The following is a 16,526-nucleotide window of genomic DNA, read 5'->3' on the forward strand; positions in this document are numbered from 1 at the left end:
CATACAGCACATTATATTTTTATATATTTTAGTACACTTAATGAAAGTGATATTTTAATCTTAGTCAAAATGAACACTACAAACTTTTAAACTTAAAACCTTTTAATTAAGCTGATATCTGACAGCAGCTTTTAATAAAAATAAAGACAAATGAATTAACATGTGTTCATCATCTTTTTTAATATTAAACATAAAAGGTTTTCACAACAGTTTTTAGCTGTGTAATGACACATACAAAAATAAGTCATCAACTCTCACAGTTCGAAAGGCAAAGCCCCAAAATTAACATTACAATCTCACACCATACTGTTGCATGAGGTGGCTTCTGCATTAAACTTTTACAAAACCACAAATTAAGCGAATTGTCAAATATTTTGACGACTTAAACAAGTTTAAAACATGGTTAAAAGAGAGCCGCAACTTTTTCAAGGCCTACACATCTGGATAGCAAACGTATGTGGCAAAAAAAGCACTCAAGAATAATAACCGTGAAATCATTTTAGCTAAAAGGTTGGAAGAAGATGGTGTTATGAATGATTAAAATTATTTTGTACACATTCTAAAACAGCTCAATGATTTCAATGGAGTACTGTCCGATGCTCTCCTTCGCCTTCATTTTATGGAGTTCTTGAAGGCTTCCCTCAATCTTTCCAAGCTCAGAAACCAGTCTCACCTGAGGATACAAGAAAGCATTTTTTTAAATAAGCTTGCAGTAATAAGCACAATGCTGACACACAAAATAGGTATTATTAAAATTAACATGCAGCTTATTACTGAGCAGATAAAAGGAATAACTGTTTGTTACCTGAGATTTAACAAAGCTGTGGAGGTTCAGCAGCAAGCCTTTAGCTTCTGGAGTCATTACTAGCACCGTAAAATGAGCATCCAACAGCAAACACACCCAATCCATGATCTACAATCAAACAAAGCAACACACAGTGAGCATTTCTTTTTCTTTTTTCTTGTTTTGCTCCAACAGGAAAACCGGATTTTTTGCATTCAATAATTTGTGTACAACAATTTTGTGCCAAACTCCAGTAAAGTATTTTTATTATTCAGACATAAATAATTACAAGCGCAATAAAAATCATGTGTCTCCAGTGATTGCATTTCTTTTAATCTCTCTTGTAAAACTGCGTGTATGTGCCTTTGGAGAACTAACCCACACCCAGGTGAAAATAAGTCTGTCATCCACAGCATCTATACAGGAAAATCTGTCAGCATGGTTGATAAAATGTTTTTTTTCTGTCACTTAATATTTCTTGGCATACAGATAATAGCTGCACTGACACAGCTGCAAGGAACCCTGGCATTATTGTTTTTTATGTGTTGAGTTCTAATAAAATGCAGTCTGAGCTTCATCTAAGTCGTATTTATAAGCAACCTCAATCTGACTAAACCAATAACAGCCAAATTATTCAACAAATGAAATAATCATCCACACTACAGGTTGGAAAACCTAACTGAACCTGTGCTAATGATTTCTTTAAAAACTATGTAAAGGGTGGTTGGTGGGAACAATACCTTTATCACAACAACTTTTACAGGGCCTTGGGAAGAAGCTTTAGAAAAACATTAGGAGTGAGGCATAAATAATTTCCAAAGATGTGAGTCTAAGTACTAACAGTTGCTCTCAGTGACACATTTATAGGAAAATTATTACATTTATTATGATTTTTAATCATTTCCCTTTGAGGTTAGGACTAAAGGCTGGTAAAAACAAAGGTTATTCACAGGCATTTAGAGGCTCCTGGGTTTCTTAAGTAGAGGAGAAAATGCCAAAGACCCTGAACAACTCTACACCATCACCTGTTTCACCCATGAACAGAGGGAATGCACTGATTTCATGCAATCCAGTTCATCTTTTTAAACTCAAAGTATCACTATTTAAATTATTCAGACAAGCTGATTTGTCAAAGCTGTTGCACCAATATTTAAGGTGCGCTGACGGATTCACTCATGCAAGAAAATATCTGACCTCTTTCATTTTTTACAATTTTTTTCTATAGTCCACAGATGGAGACAGGTAGATGGAGATAAGGCTGGAGAGACAGCTGTCTTTATAAACCCTAAATATAATTGTGGGATAGTAGTGGTGCAAGCTAAAGAAATTGTAAAACTGTGAAACAATCTGCACTCCTGCTGTTGTCATTTGCGACCTGCTAAACGAGCCATATACACAGACTGGGCTCCATCCATGTACGTGCTAAAGCTGTGTTTTTAAATGCAAATAAACAAACATTGCACTATAGTGCTAGTGATGCATGAAGGGCACTACCTTGCTAAGCAACTAAACAAATTGTATTTTTCTTGCGTTTACAACTAGACTGTTTGGATGCTCTCATATCATGAGTGGCATCACTCCTAGCTTCGACATCCGAGGCAAATGAGCCAGGAGAAATATTCTCCAAATGCTGCGGGTTAGATTGTGAAGTGATAATGTTTGAGGCTGATCTCATTGCAGGTTTGCTCACATTTCCCACTTAAATCAATAACACAAAAATTTCCCCCCAACTGACTCAAAAGAGTACTTATTTTTTCATTCTGCCCATTAATGCTTAAATTTAATTTAATCAACCAATCATACTTTTTTTAAAGAATGGATCATACCAACACCTCATCATTAAGATACAACTTTTAGCCCCTTAAGACAAGACAAAGATGTCTAATCACACAATTAAATAAAGAAATAAAGTTTGGAAAGTTTCACAAATGCCAGCTAGACATTTGTGGGATCGCCTGAAAGGAGCTTTTCATTTAAATCAGCCCTAAAAGTATTGATGAACTGAAATGATTTTGTAGGCAGGAACGATCCAAATTTCCTCCTCGTGCTTGTGCTGTAAAGTGCTCCATGAAACACCTCCTTCCAATGGAGGTTCCACAAATTGCTAAATTCAACAGTTTGGTAAGCAATTTTTAGAGTGCACTGAGTGCTTACTTCAAGTGTTCAATAAACTGTAACTTGGAAGACTGCATGTAAAGCAAAGCCATCCTAATTGCTTATTTGGACACAGATACAAACCTGACTCAGACTTGGTGATCTAAATCTCTCCATCTGTGGGAAAGCATCCTGGGAATATTTTAGGTATAAAAATTGCAGGTACTGGAGGAAAAGCTGGAAGAAAAAGAAAATTGCAAATATCAGAGTTGTTTGGGATTAAAGCTCTGTCTAGTTTATTTTAGAGAAGTGGAATAATTTGATAGCAGTCACTTACCACGACATGTTGAGAGGAAAGATCTTTTAGGTGTGGGAGGAGAAAGGTGTCACTGTACGGTGTCTGCAAGATCTCATTTCTATGCAGCTCCAGTTAAGTACCCAATACTTTTATATTTTCATGCATTTTTACATTTAAATTATTACACAACCACTTTGTAAAACTGCAGCTTAACTAACAACAAAGCCTGATATTTAAGCTGAATGCAAGAAGCTGTGAGGACAACAGAACAGAATGGTGACGATGTCTGAGTGCTGGGAGGATACATTAGAACAGCCTTGTGTAATCCCACTGGACAAATGAGTTGTGAAGGAGCTGAGGCCTTCTTCACGTCTTCAGCTCTGGTCTGATGATCATTGACGACTGACGAAGTGGGGCTAAAACCATTCTGCAAGCCAGCCTCTGCACGATCTCTCGTGATTAGGTTTTCCATAAACTCGACGCTGTCAGGCTCCAGGCTCACCTTCTCTGCATCAACATCTGGTATACTGCATGAAGCAGAACAAAAACAACTTGTATTTACAGAACATAATGCTATGTCAGGCCACGAATCAGATTATTAAAGGGAACCTATAATCCCAATTCCCATCTCTACGTTTTGATTCTCGTACTCCACTAGGGCAGCTATGCATGATTCACAGTTCATAATAATCATTTATCTTATGCTTACCCGCAGCGTTCTGAAATGAGACATTTTAACTCCTTGCCCTTTGAGGCTACTTTCTTCAGACTCATTGCATCTCACAAGCAGGCTTGAATGTCAGGTGGGTGGAGTTTCTCTGCTTTTAGTGAGAGGTGTGTGGCGAGTCACCTGCATTTGAGATACACTCACCAGCCACTTCCATACATCTAAACAGCCAATCACTTGGCAGCTGCTCACTGTATTTAGGCAAACATATATGGTCAAGAAGACTTGCTAAAGTTCAAATGAAGCAGGTCATCAGGTCAGAATGAGGAAATCATAGCTTTGCTTTTATACACAATGCCCTGTGGATTTTTTTTTAATGCATTTATTACTTCACTATATATATCTGTTATCTGGGTTTGTTCTGAAATGCGCATATGAAGATGGATTCTAGGGCTGGGCCATATCGTAACATTCACGGAAATATCGCGATAGAATATGGGTAAAACGCGCATGCGCAGTGCCTTTGTTTTCATACGCACATGGCGGAAAAAGCATGGCGGTAATGGAGAATGAGAAGGGTGAAAGCGGATCGTTGAATGAAACAGATGAACCAGAACAGGTTTGTAAAAATGCTGCAACTTCAGTGGTGTGGAACTGGTTTAGCTTTCGTCCGTCAGACACACAACAAAGCACTATTTTTGGTAGCGCATGCTAGCGGGCCGTCGTTATTACCGTGTTTTTTGGAAAATACGGCACACTTCAAATCAATCCTTTGATTTTTCTGAAAATCGACAGTGCCCCTTATAATCCCGTGTGCCTTATGTATGAATTCTGGTTGTGTTTACTGACCTCGAAACGATTTTATGTGGTACACGGCGCTCGAAAATCTGTCAAATGTTTTAGTCCGACTTTGCTAAGCTACGAAGCCGCACCGCTTGATGGATTGTCGGAGCATTACGGCTATCGCAGGCAGGCGCCTCGCGGAGTGATACGTACTGTGCTTCAATATAATATTACCGTGTTGTGTGTATAACCTCTTTTTAAGTTTTGTGGATATTATTAAACATGGTTATGCTGAGGATATTTCGGCCAATTTCCACTGGAAATGCCTTTTGGTTAAACTGTCAGCAAGGAATTTGCATTTGCACTGTTAAATTTTTATATAACTTTAATGCACATAAAAGACAGCTGCTTGTTTAAGTGAAAATACATTGATGGTTTTTTTGCACTAATAAAGTTGTGGAGTCCTAAAGTGTTTTGTCTAGTGTCAATTATATCGTCAGTTATATCGTTATCGCAAATTTTCAAATGTATATCCTGATAAATATTTTTGGTCATATCGCCCTGCTCTAGTGGATTCTATGGCAAAAAGCTCAAAACATCTCAAATTGGTTTCTTTAACATGACAGTGAGTTTACCGTACTCCAATGGGCTCCACAGTAACCACAGCTCAACCCAATAGAGCACCTTTGGCATGTAGAGAGACAGGATGGATGTACAGCCAACAAATCTGCAGCAACTGTGTGATCCTCTTATGCCAATACGGACCAAACTCTCAAAGGGACATTTCCAGGACCTTTTTGAATCTGTGCCACAAAGAATTAAGGCAGTTCTGAAGGCAAAAGGGGATTCCCGGTACTACCTTGGTATACTTAACAGTGTCTCTAGTGAGTGTATGTGTGGCAGACATAAGGACAAGCATGGAAGTCCACTTTAAAATACTACTGCAACTGTATACATACCAAAAGTAAGAATACCGTTAGCATGCAAAGGACACTCGCAGATCACTTACTGTCCATAAACTGGAATTTGTACATAAGTTGTTGCACAGTTAAAAACAGCCCATCTTACCTGATGAATGCCTTCAGGCAGGCACAGGTAACAGCTTCAGGAATGTCAGGGAAGAACTGCAAGCAGAGCTGACACAGGAAGTAATCCTTCTTCTCAAGGGCCAGGAGCACAAGGTCAGGACACACACTGTTGAATGCAATGATGGCACATAGTTATATTCAATTGCTTACTCGTTGAATATTTCTATCTGTATGCAAGAAAACACTTTGGGGTTTCCTTCATGTTTCCCACATTAGAATGCAAACCTATTTTATGGTACCTTATTAAAAATGTAAACTACATTAAAAGAATAGAAAATAAATTCTACACACTAAAAGAGTTTTGAGAGTCAATATTTTTTCCATCTACCTTATCTCACTTGCCATACATACCTGTGGCAAAGGCACCGAGTGTGAACCAGCTGTGCCAACGTGCTAGAAGAGTAGAAGGCTGGATCGGCAAGACTCCGGGACACGAGGGTTAATGCAAGCTGTCCCACTGAGGGCTGCAGGTCCTGGAACTCTGCCCTGGTCAGGAACCCCTCCACCTCTTTCTGGATCTCTTCCACTGGTGCCGTCTAAGAGGGAAAATAAATATATTTTTTAAATTCAGAATTGTTTGGTATAATTCTGTTGCGCTGAAGCATACAGAACGAAGGCTGTGTTATAAAAATAAGTCACGTTTTTACCTTGATGAGCTCTAATACTTGGTCAGTTGTTAAATTAGTTGTTGACTGGGACTTACGGGTCATTCTCTGTATGGACAAACAGAAGAATCAAATTACGGATCTACCACACACCACTGGTGTCTCACAGATAAGTTTAATAAATAAATATTACTATAATATTTTTTCAGTAGTTAGTAATATTTCTTCTTACTATTTAGAGTACCTTATTTTAGTAATTCAAATGTTATGCAACATTATTCTTTATTTTAATGTCATTAGAGATTTAAACAGAACAACAAAGAAACATGTTTTCCATTATCATATTATATAACTCTTTTATATAAAGGTTTTACAAACGGGAACAATGTTAAGGCTTCTGCCATAAGCCGTTCGTCTTTGCAACAGTGTGGACAATGACGAACTCAGAATTCGCAAAAACACTTATCCAACTTACCGTCCTCCTCGTTTCTGCAGATTTTGAGGGCTGAGCTTTTTCACCATGAAGAATGTTATTCCAAGACGGCACAGCATTCGGAGTCTTCGACTCTGTGGTTAAAAAACAAACAAAAGAGTACTGAGTGAACACAATTTTTCATGTAAAAATGGGAATCAGAGATATAATTTTGAGTCGAGCGAGAGTATGACATGTTTGATTCAGCTCACCTTCAGTCTTTGTATGTTTTAATTTTCCCAGGGCAGAGGCAAGGGAAGATTTGGGGCACTCGAAGGGTATAATGGAGAGGGTTTTCCCATGTGGAATAAATACCTTGTTGGAATAGCTCCAAAGCTGTATGAGAGAGACAATAAAATCAACACAAAGATGATGCAGACATAGTTCAAAACTGTTGCTACATATTTGTGTCTAATACACTGGTTTTAAGATTGTAAACTGCTATAAAGTTGTGAGAAGGGACAGTGAGCCCCGTCACAGTGGAGTGCAGACACAGTGCTCTACCAAAGTCATACAGTCCTCCATCAGCACCCAGTAGCTGGAAGGACAGGGAACCTTGGCCCACAGTTAATAACAATGAAGCCTGAGCATGTGTGATTGCTGTGTGTGTATGAAGTAAGTATGAAGTATGAGTATGAAGTAATCCAGTCACTTTTAAAGATTAGGCTTTACTATTGTGAATGATGACTTAGCACTAATGTAAGTCACAATTTCTGAGTAGCATTATTGCTTTAAAATGTATTGCTTCATCCTAGTCAAAAACCAGGACCGTTAAATAAATAAATAAACAAACTTTATATTCTGTTTGGGTCAATGCATTCCTACCTGTCCGTAGATCTTTCCAGCCATCTCTTTTCCAGCCTGAAGCGTCTGAAAGTTGGTATTCCAGATGCAAAGAAAGTCTAAAATAACACAGGCAGAGAGACATTTAGGAACTACAGACACCCAGATCAGATACTTAATTTTTGATCTGACCGATATCTTTTAGGCCAGAAAGCTAGCATGTTAACCAAGCATTCATTTCAGTTCTAATAACTTCAACCTGCAAAACCACTTCAGCTTCAGAACTTTTTTTTTAGCCACTGAATAAAATCCAGACATTAGAAACCACATTTAGGCCAGCTAACCCATTATTTACTATATTTAATTACTTAAAAACAAAGGGTAAAACAACCTAGCATCAAGTGATAGCAGTTTACACCGCTATCACTATTATTTGTGATCTTGGCAAAAAGAGAAGAAATAACTAGCTAAGACTAAACAAGCAGAGTTGAGTTTTACGTTTTTTTAACTGATTAACTAAGACATAAAAGACAAGCAGTTAGGAAAATAACAGCTCTACATTTCATCAGTATGATAATGTGAAACTGTGCTACTAAAAAAGAAAGCTGCTGTTTCCATGCCAACTCCCTACAAGGGCTTACTGAAAGCCTTGATATTATATATAAAAAACTAATTTCAAGAGGATTTGCCATGCACAGTATGGTACTTGTAGAGGAGTTAAAGATCTTTATTTGAGATACTGTAATTTAACAGCATTTACCTTTACCACCTCCAGCAGAGGGATGTGGAACCCCAACAACAGCTACATGGGCTTCATCCAGAGCCATGGCAGACGCTGCCTCCAGCTGGCCATCACCAACAGGAAGACCCAGCAGCAGGCTACGAGGCAGGGGTAAGGCCTGGACCCCCTCTTCAGTCCCGAGGCCCCGCACGGAGAGTACACTCTGGTACACGTGACCATTAGGGTCTAAATGTGAGAGAAATGTTTAAACATTAGCAATACTACATACTGCATACCTCACCAACTGTGTGTTTGTGTAATTTAGCTTCATACATGTAGAGTGCACCACTTATTTACATCAGATTATCAAACTGTGAGCAATTGGAGAAGAGTGCATTCACAACTAACTGAAGTGAGAGAGCAAGGGGGATCTTATTCACAGTAGTGGACCTTCACTACACGTCTTATTTTAAACTGCTAATCCTTCAAAAGTGTCTCAAATCAGCTCAGCAGTACTGTTCAGCGGAGGGGGACTAGGGGTGCCTTTTGAGTACAAGTTTAAACTTAGTTACTTAAGGGATGTCATTTTTTTTAAAGTCACATTTTTATAATTGTTGATGACCCTGATGAAGGAACACAGCTGTACGTTTTTACACTCCCACCCCCTGTAACTGGCTTGCAGTGCCAGTAATTATCTTTTCCAAATTCCATAGCATATGGCCTCAAACACCAACATTCAAAATGTTCTGACAGGAAAGTGTGGCTTACAGAGATAAAGGAGGCAGATGTGCTTATCCCTGTAAGTGGCAGAGAAGCTCAGCGGGGAGAGACCAGGTTCTTCTCTCTCAAGCCGGTACCTCTGTACAGAGTTTGGGTTCAGTCTCTGCAGGTAGAGAAAATGCTCTCCTTTCTGCGGGGAGACAGTGACGGTCATGTTGGGCAAAAGCAAGGACATTAGCTGTGTTGCAAAAGCAATGAGGACTTAAAACTAAATCCACTTGAAACTTTTAGCCCATCAAGTATTTTACCTGTTCAGTTGTGATGATGATAAACTGCTGGGTCTCTGTCACTATGATGGCGCTCCACCTGCAGATAAAAAAAAAAGGGGGGGGGGGGGGGAGTTTAAAAGTTAACACGTTGCACTCAAGTACAGCTCTAGAATAAGGTCAACATAAAGTTTGTCAAATGACATCAACCTGATGGCTTCCTCTTGAGCTAGCACCTCCTCTATGGGCTGCTGCGGAGCAGCAAGCAGAGAGTCCAGCAGTCTCACAGCTCCTCTCTGAAACAAGACCACAGGCTCCCCTCCATGTGTACAGTGAACCTTCCAGACATCTGAAGAAACCTGGAGAAAAAGCACACGGAAAAGGCAGAAGTGTTCACATCTGTCAATAACACACTGGTTAATTAATTATTTTCAGGTTAATTGCTCTAAATACTACTGAGAATTTTAGGAGCAATGTGCAATTTAACATCATCAGCAGGTCTACAGTGCTTCTTATGTGTTTTGTTGCTCTCTCCAAGTCTTAAGTACAACCAGTCTTGCTGTGGAGACGGTGAGCAGTGGACTCTATAACAATCTGTGTAAAATATTTACACCAGTGGAGAGGAGTAGGGGTGCAACGATACTCGTATCGATATCGAACCGTTCGATACAGTGCTTTCGGTTCGGTACGCATATGTATCGAACGATACAACATTTTTAATTTATTTTATCAACTTTCCTTCTGACGATGCTGTCTGTGTTGAGCGCTCAGTGGATCTGCGCTCGACAGTGCAGCCTAGGCGGAGTAGTCGAACACAGATTCACTGGGTGCAGGGCAAGCTAGCTAGACAGAAGTTAAGCTCGTTGCAACATGGCAAATTGAACCTCCCCCACCCTCATTCAGATCTGGCGTTTGGAACTATTTTGGTTTTCATGTGACGTATGACCCTGAAGGTAAGCGTGTCATGGACAAAAGTAAAACAGTATGTTGGATGTGCCAGCAATGCTCAATTGGTGGGAACTAGTGTGTTAGCGCAGTTAGCTCGTTAATGTGTTGACGTCTTCCAGCCCCACTCATGAGGCGATCCGCGGTAGCTCGTTAACGGAGATTTGCCGTGTTGTGACCTTAACGTCATTTCAGATTAACGCTGACAGCACTAGTGGGAACACAACCAATATGACTGCACATTTACTCCGACATCATCCTAGTGCAAAGACAAGTGGAAGCAGACAAAAATAAGCACGCATGCTACAAACTTTACCCGAGTCATTTAGACAGCCGTTAGCACATGATTCTCCTTATGGGGACCTGATATGTTTAATATGCTGCTGAGAATATAGCCCAGAAGAAGCGTATAGTATAGCTTTTATTTTGGAAAGAGACATTTCTCCATAATAAACTCTCTTTTCCAAAGATGAGTGATTCCTCAATCAGATACAGGGCTCGCAAAATCGCTAGCCCGACGTCCTGGGGCTTTTTTCCAGTCGGGCTACCAAAATCTATCTCTGCCCTGCCCGTCGGCCTATCGTAGGAAGGAAAAATATATGTCAATGCTTTTGCATTCTTTCGGAAATGTAGCTGGGTAATTATGTCATTGGCATCGGTGAGCCACTGTCAATATGTGACATATTGAAATCGCGTTTGAATTTGCGCTTGTTTTTTGCTTTCACTTTGCAATCGCGTGAACTGTGTATAGAGAGCGACAGCACTGATTGGTGAGTGATGATAATTTGCGCACCAATTCCTCTGACATCGTCTTATCAATCGTTAGCTTACTATGCAAACATGACAAGTGAAATCTCCTGCAGCTTAAACATGTGAGAGGTTGATCGCGCAGAGAATCGCTGAGCGTTATGTTAGTGCGTGTGTAAAAGCAGCAGGATATATATTTTAGTTCTGCTGAGCCAAATAAGACAGGTCAGGGTGAAGAAGTGACAAAACGGAAAGGTTATGACAAATCAGACTATAAGGCAAAAAGAAAGTGCAGCTTTATGGTTTCATGGACAAAAGAATTTCTGTGGCTGCAATATGACGAGCTAAATAACCAGGGCTGCACATAAGTGGTCCGCAGGTGCGCATTCGCTGTCAAAATAAAAACCCGCACAAGATAAGAAGTTGCAACGCGTGTTTGCGTACATAAGATTTTAAGGAAGAGGACAGACATTTGTTTAGAACTCTTAAAGATGTCGAAGAAGCTCCTTTAAGCAATTACTGTGATGTTCCTCCACCTCCAAAGAAATGTTAGAAGGAGTCCGAACCACAAAAGAAGCGCGTATTCTCGGAAAAGTGGTTGCAGGAGGTGAGCTGGCTTCAAACAAATGATGAACCACAGAGATGTGGTGCAGAATGTGCCGTGAAAATTTAATAAATGACAAATTAATAAAAAGGCATGAACATTTTTTTTGTATCGAAAAAATACCGAACCGTGACACCAAAGTATCGAACCGAACCGAACCGTGAATTTTGTTGTATCGTTGCACCCCTAGAGAGGAGATACCCTTAGAGCTGGGATTGTGTGTTTTGTTGTGGTCTTCATTTCTGTTCTTGGTGGTAGAAGCGGGATGGCGTTCTACTGTCTACATCAATCTATATGTTCGGACTTACTGTTGCTTTGAAGGCTTTGTCCAATAGTATGTCATCTTCCTTCCAAATTCTTATTACCTTAAAGACACAACATCAAAAACATTACAACATGAAAGATTTTTCTGAAAACGCAGATCGCTGGAGACATCTTTGAACTGATCTCATATACGAAATACAGATACTGCCTATTGAAGGAGGGATGCACATATATGTTGGCCGATACTTTTTTTTTTTGACTGATACTGGCCCTTCACAAAATAATATAGTGTTTACCTATTTTGCCTATAGTGACTGATTCTTATATGCTCCCAAGTCGATTTTATAGTAACTAAATGGTTGTTCTTGATAATATCCATCCCTTTTCATCATAGTATACCTAACTGTCGGTGGCTGCTTCAGCAGGATAACACCCCATGTCACAAAGCTGAAATCATCTCTAACTGGTTTCTTAAACATTACAGTAAGTTTACTGTACCCAGTGGGCCACACAGTCACCTGATCTCAATCTAATAAAACACCTTTTGACTGTCATGTTAATACAGACCAAAACCTCTGAGTAATGTTTTCAGCACGAAGAATTAAAGTAGTGCTGAAGGCTAAAAGGTCTCCTACTTGGTATTAGTAAGATGTACTTAATAAAGTGTCCAGTGAAACACCGCAGCAACCAAAGCAGTCACCAAAGCCTACCTTGTTGTCTGTTACTGCCACATATTCGTTGGTTTGTGAGTTGAAGACTGCTGGGCACGTCAGTTTTTGTCCTTGTTTCACTGTCCAGTTCCCCAGCGGCTTCTGGTCTGACACCTTTCAGCCCATAAAACAAAGGGTTAATTAATAAAGAGGTGATGTTTCACATAGCTTCTATTTAGCCATACGCACGCAGTGCAGAGTTATGTAAAGACTGTTTGCTACAACCACATCTTTTACCGCTGTGAACGGATCTCAAAAGACTTGATAAAGATCTAATAGGCAGTTTGCCTTATTCAGGACACACGCAGCAGTAACTTTAGCTATTTTAACTACGCTGTAATGCTTTTAGCTTATCCAAACAACGAGGCTTGACACGCTCATTCACGTTGGAGAAAACGAGGATAAGACATGCAGCCTTATCGTCAAGCCGTTTTTATCGCATGCAAAACAACGAGTTAGCCGCTGAAGATGCCCCCCAGAGAAGTCACATTTTAAAGGTATACACGACTTGTGATGTCTGTAGCTAACTTTAGCAAATATTTGACTGTCATATTCGAATAGCAAGTTTACAAAACCAATGTAAAACATTTACTGCCGAGTTTCACTTAAAAGACACTTAATAAGATATAAGACAGCTTTAAATGCATGTTTGGTTTCGTCTAACGCTCTGGTTCCAACGCTGCTGGCCAGAAAACCGGAGGATGCTAACACGAGTCGCACTGATCAGCTGGCCCAGGTTAGGGGAGCCTCCTGAAAGGTAGTTTTAAACGTTACCTTGTACAGAGTCACTGATCTGGTTGAATCCGTGACCACGACATGATCGCGATCTCTCTCCTCTTCGATCCCTTGAATGCCTGAACTTGACAGATTTTGATCTGGAACAAGCCCACACAACGTGTATCCTTCATACAGCGCTGCCATGCTGGACGAGAAGAACTCGTTGGATCTCGCGAGAATACAGATGAACTGACGCACCGGAACCACGAGACTTCTGCCACTGCGGCGGGATCTTGTTTTGCCCCCCCCCCCCCCCCCAAAGTGACTTTTTTTTTTTAGTTTTGAGACATTTGAAAACACTTTTAATATTCTTTACCCAATGATTAATTTTAGATATATAGAACTTATTGGATGGGGCTTTATTTTGAACACGTTACGATAATACAAAAACTAAACATAAGGGAAACAGTAATTCAAGAAGTAGAAAGAAGTCCTCATCCTACTCACAAGTCATCACGTAAACAACATTTTTATGTCATGTCCTATCACGAATTTGTGTGTGTGCTTGTATATAAACACGCGCACACATATTTTGCAACGTTGATAATATTACAATACAATACAATACAACTTTATTTATATTGCACATTTAAAACCGATGGTACACCAAGTGATTCAGAACAAGGTTAAAACATAACAGATATAAGACCATAACAGAGTACAAATAAGCTAACAAATGAGAAACGCTGGTTAAACAAAAAATGCACATAAATAAGAAATAAAACTTCAGAGCGAAATTTAGAAGATAAAATCACCGAGTATTCAGAAATATAAGGTGGGGGTATTTATACAGTGGTACATCAAGAGAAGATAAATAACATAGGGACAAAATATAGGGAATGTGCACTAACTAACCAAAAACGCTCGGTCAAACAGGTAAGTTTTTAACTGTGATTTAAATAAATGGATGGAATCAGAGGTGCGAATAGCAGCAGGAAGATTGTTCCAGAGGCTAGGGGCTGCAGGGCAAAAGCATGGTCACCTCTGGTCTTCAGCCGGGATCTAAGCTGCACTAAGAGTTATTGTCCTGATTGGGGATATATGGACTAAAGAGTTCAATGAGGTAGCAGTTCATGATTTTAAAGGTAAGCAACAGAATTTTAAACTCAATGCGGTGTTTGACAGAGAGCCAATGCCAATGATAGTGAACATTCATAAGTATTGTGCCAAACCCCTGTACGGTGAAATCGACAGGAGAGAATCTGAATGGATTTGCGATCTGGAATATGTTTTGCTTCGCTCAGCACTGAAATTCTTATGTATATATTTTATTGCTATTTTCATCCTGTTTAATCAATTATTATCACATCAAGAAATTTATTTTTATTAAATGTATCAATTTCCACATCATCTATGTGCACTTGTACATCATTCTTACCAAATAAAATTTTTTAGTTTTATGTAGATTTAATGATAATTTGGTCCTACCAAACTACTTTTTTCCCCCCACATGTTTGAAGTGACCAGTTCCAGTGACTCTTTTTCCCTAGAATAAAAAATATTTGTTCCATCTGCAAATAATACTCATTTTAATACATCCAAGCATAATGAAGAATATTCCCAGCTTCACAAATTGTGTCCTGTCAGTTAAAGATTTCACTTCAGAGCACTACAGCTCTTCTAAAGTGAATACTGTTACAGTTTATATTATGACTGATTTTTGTCAGATGCCTGTGTAAGCATTTATTGTAATCTCCTTAATTTAGGCAGTTATTACCAATGATGTAGAATCAGAGAGTGATAAGATATACCTTATGTTAAAAAGTGAGTTATGGCCTATGATTTATGGCAATTGAAGCAATAAAGGAAGTAATAAAATATGTATGACAGTCATATGTGGTTTGTACATGGCTCAGCTGCAGTGGAGGGCTGGAGCAATGATTTCAGGGTGTGTCGGGGAGGCTGACCAGAACAAGCTGTTGACCATATCTAATCATGCCTTCCCTATATGAGTAGGACGCCAGGACCTGAATTAAGACCTTTGTGTGGTGTGCAGAGTGGAGGGATGCAGCTGGAAAGCTGAGCAGCGATAAATATCATCAGTTGGAACAGCTGCAGGACCAGTCTAAGTGCCAGACAAAGGTGTTTGAAAGTGGCCCGGAGGACCGACCTTTTGCCTATGCCTGGTGGTGGAGGAGCATTTCTTTGCGGGGCTCCCTACAGAGACCGCAGAATGAGTCGACTCTCACTGGCCAGCCAGCCTGGATGCTGGCATAACACTGGCCAAGGAAAGCAGCGGGACATCCACAACCCGCTTGTCTGTGCTCTATTTGTACAGGTCACAGCAGCTACAGACACCACACCTCACTCACCGTGAGCCGAACAAGCGCCGAGGCAGCCGTGTTGGAGGTGTGGGCAACCCGGGCACGTCCACCAGCAGCCTGCTGTTCAAGATGGGGCAGATGTTTTGTGTTGCTGGCCCTCCAACAACCTCCCTCGGTCTGAGAGGGATGTACAGTGTACCAGTAAGGTTCCAAAGGGGTATACGACAGGCTTGGGCTGTACCCAGACCATGGCGAATGGCAGACCATCCCGAGCAGTGGTGTTGCACACAATTTCTGCTAAGAGTGTGGGGCAGGCACTGTTTCAGGTCATCTCCCGAGTCAGCATCCTGAAAGAGATACTGACTGGCCAGGGCACATTGTTCATGTTTAATGCACTAATAGAACTATACAAATGACTGGGAATTAAATCTGTTTGGACCAGTGTCTACCACCCTCAGACTGATTGACTGGTGGACAGACTCAGTAAGACTTTAAAGCACTTTATATTTAATATATGTATTTTTGTTGTGCCTGAAATGAACAAATAAATGAAATGAATGAATGAAATGAATGAAAGTCCATGATTTGTAAGTTAATTCATGACGATGAGTGCAATTGGGTTCGCTGGTTAGACCCTCTGTTGTTTGCAGTGTGGGAGGTGCCCCACACCTCCATGGGATTTTCACCCTTTGAGTAACAAGAAGCCACAGACGATGTTGGACCTTTAAAGTCTGTATCTTCTGGACCTCAGAGTTGCACACATTGGGGAGGCTATCACAGGGAAATTTGCTCCAGGCCCAGGAACATCAGTAGTGCATGTACAACAGAGGGGCTAGACTCAGGCAATATTCACTGGGATATAAAATGCCTGTATTACTCACTACACTTGGCCAAGTTACTGGCCAAGTGTACTGGCCAAGTGGCAAGGGCCCTT

The 16,526-nt window shown here is 40.2% G+C and overlaps 1 protein-coding gene across 1 annotated transcript; it reads right to left on the bottom strand.

Annotated features, from left to right (window-relative positions):
* Window positions 1-165: 165 nt before the first annotated feature.
* Window positions 166-13,479, bottom strand: nol11 (nucleolar protein 11). The gene is made up of 18 exons (XM_087841885.1): window positions 13,326-13,479; window positions 12,552-12,665; window positions 11,886-11,942; window positions 9,492-9,640; window positions 9,324-9,381; window positions 9,064-9,205; window positions 8,335-8,541; window positions 7,617-7,693; window positions 7,004-7,127; window positions 6,795-6,886; window positions 6,362-6,427; window positions 6,066-6,250; window positions 5,695-5,820; window positions 3,482-3,703; window positions 3,216-3,294; window positions 3,023-3,115; window positions 806-913; window positions 166-673 (listed from the first exon to the last, which is right to left on the bottom strand). Exons 1-18 carry the CDS (start codon window positions 13,470-13,472, stop codon window positions 560-562), a joined length of 2,160 nt encoding a protein of 719 aa, XP_087698011.1. The 5' UTR covers window positions 13,473-13,479; the 3' UTR covers window positions 166-559.
* Window positions 13,480-16,526: the final 3,047 nt, after the last annotated feature.

The sequence above is a fragment of the Neolamprologus brichardi genome, chromosome 6 (assembly GCF_056152115.1).
Source record: "Neolamprologus brichardi isolate AB-2024 chromosome 6, ASM5615211v1, whole genome shotgun sequence".
Taxonomy (NCBI): Eukaryota; Metazoa; Chordata; class Actinopteri; order Cichliformes; family Cichlidae; genus Neolamprologus; species Neolamprologus brichardi.